Here is a 6,729-nt window from a genome sequence, read left to right on the forward strand (position 1 = left end):
AAGAAGAATTCAAGATAAAGTATTGCGAGGGGAGGCTAAGGAAGCACAAATCGATGAGGAAGGTGTTTTGAGAATCAAGGGAAGGGTATGTGTACCCCGCGTCGAGGATTTGATCAACACTATTCTGACAGAGGCTCATAGTTCAAGGTATTCTATACATCCGGGTGCAACCAAGATGTATCGTGACCTAAAGCAACACTTTTGGTGGAGTAGAATGAAGCGTGATATTGTTGACTTTATTGCCAAGTGTCCAAACTGTCAACAAGTAAAGTATGAACACCAAAGGCCCGGAGGAACACTTCAGAGAATGCCCATTCCGGAATGGAAATGGGAGAGGATCGCAATGGACTTCGTGGTTGGTCTTCCCAAGACATTGGGAAAGTTTGATTCTATTTGGGTGATTGTTGATAGGTTAACTAAATCTGCTCATTTCATTCCGGTCAAGGTGACTTACAATGCAGAAAAGTTAGCCAAACTTTACATCTCGAAAGTGGTGCGATTGCATGGGGTTCCACTATCCATCATATCAGATAGAGGTACGCAGTTTACTTCTAAGTTTTGGAAAACATTGCATGCGGAATTGGGTACTAGGTTGGACCTTAGTACTGCGTTCCATCCTCAGACCGATGGTCAGTCTGAAAGGACGGTTCAAGTGTTGGAGGATATGCTTCGTGCGTGTGTGATAGAGTTTGGTGGTCATTGGGGTAGCTTCCTATCCTTAGAGGAGTTTTCATACAATAATTGCTATCACTCAAGTATTGATATGGCTCCATTCGAAGCATTGTATGGTAGGAGATGTAGGTCTCCCATTGGTTGGTTTGATGCGTTTGAGGTTAGGCCTTGGGGTACTGACCTTTTGAGGGATTCGATAGAGAAAGTGAAGTCTATTCAAGAAAAGCTTCTAGCGGCGCAAAGTAGACAAAAAGAATATGCAGATCGAAAGGTTAGAGACTTAGAGTTCATGGAAGGTGAACAAGTCTTGTTGAAAGTTTCACCCATGAAAGGGGTGATGCGGTTTGGAAAAAGGGGTAAACTAAGTCCAAGGTACATTGGACCATTTGAAGTACTCAAGCGAGTAGGGGAGGTGGCTTATGAGTTAGCCTTGCCCCCAGGGCTGTCCGGAGTACATCTGGTATTCCATGTGTCGATGTTGAAAAGATACCATGGGGATGGAAATTACATTATCCGTTGGGATTCAGTTTTACTTGATGAGAACTTGTCTTATGAGGAGGATCCTGTTGCTATTTTAGATAGAGAAGTTTTCAAGTTGAGGTCAAGAGAGATTGCGTCCATCAAGGTGCAATGGAAGAATCGACCGGTTGAAGAAGCCACTTGGGAGAAGGAGGCGGATATGCGAGAAAAATACCCACATCTGTTTACAGATTCAGGTACTCCTTTTCGCCCTTGTTTTCCTTCTTTTGATCGTTCGGGGACGAACGATGGGTAAATTGGTATCTAATGTAATGACCCGTTTAGTCGTTTTGAGCAACAGACTTCAATTCTGGAAAAACTGGCAGAAGCGACGGACCCCACGACGGAACGTCATGGGCATGACGGACCGTCGAGGGTGTCTCGTCCCAAAACACTTAGAAAATCTGAAATTGGGTACTGAAAATCAACTCTCTGAACTTTGTGACGGAATGGCAGGACGGACCGTCACTGGTGTGACGGACCGTCACTGGTGTGACGGACCGTCACTGGTGTGACGGACCGTCACAGACCCTTGGTGGAAATTTGGGTCTCTGAACTCTGCGACGACCTGCAGGATGGACCGTCGCAGGCACGACGGCCCGTCACAGGCACGACGGCCCATCACAGGTTGCGCAAATCCCAGGCAGAGTCGGACTTCTGATGAAGTTTAAGGGACGTTTTTGGACTATTCTTTCCTTAATTATAGATTTCGTGGGTTTATATTAATAACTCAAATTCTTGGGGGTTAAAAGAGGTAACCCTAAGTTAATTAGTGGGGTATTATTGCCATCTTTTATTCTTAATTATATATTAATTAGGGTAAAAGAAAGAGGGTTGAATAAAGAAAACTAGAAAATAGAAAGAAAAAGAAAGAGAACGAGTAGAGAGAAGCGATCGAGAAGAAGAGGAAAACACCAAGCTTTGAGGATTAACTTGCTTGATTTCAATTCTTCGGTGGAGGTAGGTTATGGTTTTCATGCTTTCCTAGTAAACTCTTAATAGAGAATGATATGTATTGGTAGTATTGTAAACCCTACTATATGCTTAATTGTATGTTTGCATGAATATGATTATGTGATTGCGATAAGATAAGCATGATGAAAATATTGAATCCCAAATCTTGAAAAGAAACTTTAATATACATTATTAATGATGATGCCTTGGTATAGAAGAAGGCTTGATGAATTAAAGTAATGGGATTGAGGATGCCTTGTTATAGAGAAGGCTTGATGATTTACAGAATGATATTAGTGGATCGGAGTGTCACGTACTGACACATGTAGGGGATTGGGTGTCACGAACCGACACGTAGAATTAGGGGATCGGGTGTCACGAACCGACACGTAGAATTAGGGGATCGGGTGTCACGAACCTACACGTAGAATTAGGGGATCGGGTGTCACGAACCGACATGTAGAATTAGAAGATCGGATGTCACGAACCTACACGTAGAATTAGGGGATCGGGTGTCATGAACCGACACGTAGAATTAGGGGATCGGGTGTCACGAACCGATACGTAGATTTAGGGGATCGGGTGTCACGAACTGACACGTAGAATTAGGGGATCGGAGTGTCACGTACCGACACAAGAGGAATAATGAATATGAGGGATCGGAGTGTCACGTACCGACACAAGAGAAATAAAGATAATGAATCTTGAAAGATGTTAATATACTCAATCTAACGAACATGATTCCCAAATGAGTATGGTATTGGGGCTTGAGTCCTCAAGCGTGAACTTGACGGTAATTGTTAATGATATAGTGCTTGTTGTTGCTACATGTTGAGTTTTATAGTTGATTTACAATAATATTTGATATATACTGTTCCCTATTTTGAGTTGACCGATGATATCTACTCAGTACCCGTGGTTTGTACTGACCCCTACTTTTATTGTTTTCTTCTTGTTATTTGTGGAGTGCAGCAAACGTGCCGTCATCTTCGACTCAACAGTAATTCAAGCCAGTCTTCGTCACACCGGATCTTCAGGGTGAGCTAACGCTTCTAGCTTGGACTGGATCTCCTCCTTCATGTTTTGATGCCTTGAACCTCCGGCACGGACTAGCTCCTTATGTATTTTTAGCTTTTAGAATACTCTTAGTTTAGCCATTTGATTGTAGATGTTCTTGTGGTGATGACTTCCAGATTTTGGGGATAATAATATTTATTGAATTGGTTTTTATTAATGAGTTTAAGTCTTCCGCATTATTTTATGATGATATTACATTGAAATGTTAAGGTTTAGATGGGTTGGTTCGCTCACATAGGAGGGTAAGTGTGGGTGCCAGTCGCAACCCAGATTTGGGTCGTGACAAACTTGGTATCAGAGCATTAGGTTCGTTGGTCTCATCACACAAGAACAGGTCTAGTAGGGTCTTAAGGAACGGTAGGGGGACGCCTTTACTTTTCCTTGAGAGACTATAAGACTTTAGGAAATTTTTCACTCTTTCATTCTTTCTTTCGTGCTACTACTTGAGTCCAATTGGTATCTAGGCGATACAAATTGGTATCTGACCATCTTCACTCTCTTTCGCAGATGGTTAGAACTAGAGCAACGACTACGCCAACGCCAACACCGGCCAGACAAGAAACAATTGAGCCAGCCACTGGGGCTGTGGCTCGAGGAAGAACAACGGTAAGAGGCCGTGGTAGAGGTCGTGGGAGGACGTCCTCTAGGGGAAGAGGACGAGCACCTAGCCCATCTGATACTAGGGCAGTGACTCCTCCACCGACTGAGGAGATAATAAGAGAAGGGGAGGATGGGGAAACTGAACAAGTGCAAAACGAGGAAATGCCACCCCAACCTACCCCAGAGATGATCAATCAGGTTCTGGCTTATCTTAGCGGGTTGTCTGATCAGGGCCAGACACCCCCAGTGTTTTCTGCACCAGCACCTCAGGCTCCGGAGGTACAACATGCGGCTACTATGGCTCCCCACATGGATGTTCCATTGGAAATAGGCACGTTTCCACGTCTGACTACTGGGCCTATAATGACAAATGATCAGCATGAACTTTTCAGTAAGTTCTTGAAATTGAAACCTCCAGTCTTCAAGGGTGCAGAATCTGAGGATGCTTACGATTTTCTGGTTGACTGTCATGAGCTACTACACAAGATGGGTATAGTCAAACGGTTTGGTGTTGAGTTCGTGAGTTATCAGTTTCAAGGGAACGCCAAAATGTGGTGGCGGTCACATATTGAGTGTCAACCAACAGAGGCACCACCTATGACTTGGACCTCATTCTCTAGCTTTTTTATGGAGAAGTATATCCCCCGGACTTTGAGGGATAGGAAAAGGGATGAGTTCCTGAGCCTAGAGCAAGGTAGGATGTCGGTTAATGCTTATGAAGCTAAGTTCCGTGCACTATCCAGATATGCCACCCAACTATGTTTCAGTCCACAAGAGCGGATTCGCCGTTTTGTGAAGGGGTTGAGGTCAGAGTTGTGGATTTCAGCCTTATAGATAGCGGCTACTGCAAAATCCTTCCAAGAGGTGGTATATTTCGTGGTAGAGGTGGAAGGAGTGAAGCCAGATGACTTCACCACGACATCGACATCAAAGAGGTTTCGTAAGGGAGGTGAGTTTAAGGGTTCTTACTCTAGAGGACAAGGTTCCGGAGGTTACTCAGTTCGACCATTTCAATCTTCACTACAGACCGTAGTTGGGGGTCCACCTCAGACCGGTCAACACTTCTCCGAGAGACCTATGCTTGACTCCAGAGAGTGTTATGGGTGTGGGGAGACTGGGCATATTAAGAGAAATTGTCCAAAACAGAGTTATAGACCCCCAATGGCTAGAGGTAGAGGTGGTCATGGTAGAGGCCGTCATTCTGGAGGCCGTGGTGGTCGACCCACGGGTGGTCACCAAGACGGCCGAGGTGATGGGCAAACTGGAGCCACTACGTCACAACATGGTAGGGGCAACAGACAGACGAACGATATGGCCCATTGTTACGCTTTCCCTGGGCGGTTTGAAGCGGAGGCATCTGATGCTGTCATCACAGGTAATCTTCTGGTTTGTGATTGCACGGCTTCTGTATTTTTTGATCCTGGATCCACATTTTCTTATGTATCTTCCTCATTTGCTAATGGTCTAAATTTACATTGTGAATTACTTGATATGCCTATTCGTGTTTCTACTCCAGTGGGTGAGTCTGTGGTAGTTGAAAAGGTGTATAGGTCTTGTCTGGTGAACTTTGTGGGGAGCAACACCTATGTAGATTTGGTTATCTTAGAAATGGACGATTTTGATGTGATTCTGGGTATGACTTGGCTTTCTCTGCAATTTGCAATCTTGGATTGTAATGCTAAAATAGTGACGTTAGCCAAGCCTGGGACAGACCCGTTAGTGTGGGAAGGTGACTACACTTCCAATCCAGTCCGCATCGTCTCCTTTCTTCGTGCTAAGAAAATGATTAGTAAAGGGTGTTTAGCTTTCTTGGCACATCTCAAGGATGACACTACCCAAGTACCTTCGATTGAGTCGGTTTCCGTAGTTCATGAGTTTTAGGATGTGTTCCCTGCAGATCTTCCTGGTATGCCACCGGATAGGGATATTGACTTCTGTATTGATCTTGAACCCGGTACTCGCCCCATTTCTATACCCCCTTATAGAATGGCTCCCGCGGAGTTAAGAGAGTTAAAAACACAACTTCAAGAGTTATTGAACAAAGGCTTCATTAGACCAAGTGCATCTCCTTGGGGTGCTCCGGTTTTGTTTGTAAAGAAGAAGGATGGGAGTTTTCGAATGTGCATAGACTACAGACAACTGAATAAAGTAACTATTAAGAACAAGTACCCTCTTCCCCGCATTGATGACTTGTTCGATCAGTTACAAGGTGCTTGTGTATTCTCCAAGATTGACTTGAGATCCGGTTATCATCAATTGAAGATACGGGCAACGGACGTGCCAAAGACTACTTTTCGAACAAGGTATGGACATTACGAATTTGTGGTGATGTCTTTTGGTCTTACGAATGCCCCTGCTGCGTTCATGAGCTTGATGAACGGGATTTTTAAGCCATATTTGGACCTCTTCGTGATCGTATTTATTGATGATATATTGGTATACTCAAAGAGCAAGAAGGAACATGAAGAGCATTTGAGAATGGTATTGGAAATGTTGAGGGAGAAAAAGCTTTATGCAAGTTCTCTAAGTGTGAGTTTTGGCTAGATTCAGTGTCCTTCTTGGGGCACGTGGTTTCTAAGGATGGAGTGATGGTGGATCCTTCTAAGATTGAGACAGTGAAGAATTGGGTAAGACCTACTAATGTGTCAGAAATAAGGAGCTTTGTTGGGTTAGCTAGCTACTACTGCCGATTTCTCAAGGGATTCTCTTCTATTGCTTCCCAATTGACGAACTTGACTAAGCAGAATGTTCCATTTGTACGGTCGGATGAGTGTGAGGAAAGCTTTCAGAAGCTCAAGACTTTGTTGACTACCGCACCTATCCTTACCTTGCCAGTAGAGGGTAAGAACTTCATTGTTTATTGTGATTCATCCTATTCGGGTTTGGGTGCAGTACTAATGCAAGAGA

General features: G+C 44.0%; 1 protein-coding gene across 1 annotated transcript; it reads left to right on the top strand.

The window, feature by feature from the left end:
- The first annotated feature begins 2,905 nt into the window (after positions 1–2,905).
- LOC101252810 (uncharacterized) lies at positions 2,906–4,678 on the top strand. The gene has a single exon (XM_069293033.1). It carries the CDS (start codon positions 3,730–3,732, stop codon positions 4,654–4,656), a length of 927 nt encoding a protein of 308 aa, XP_069149134.1. The 5' UTR covers positions 2,906–3,729; the 3' UTR covers positions 4,657–4,678.
- The last annotated feature ends 2,051 nt before the right edge of the window (positions 4,679–6,729 follow it).

This window comes from Solanum lycopersicum, chromosome 1 (assembly GCF_036512215.1).
Source record: "Solanum lycopersicum chromosome 1, SLM_r2.1".
In the NCBI taxonomy this organism is placed as follows: Eukaryota; Viridiplantae; Streptophyta; class Magnoliopsida; order Solanales; family Solanaceae; genus Solanum; species Solanum lycopersicum.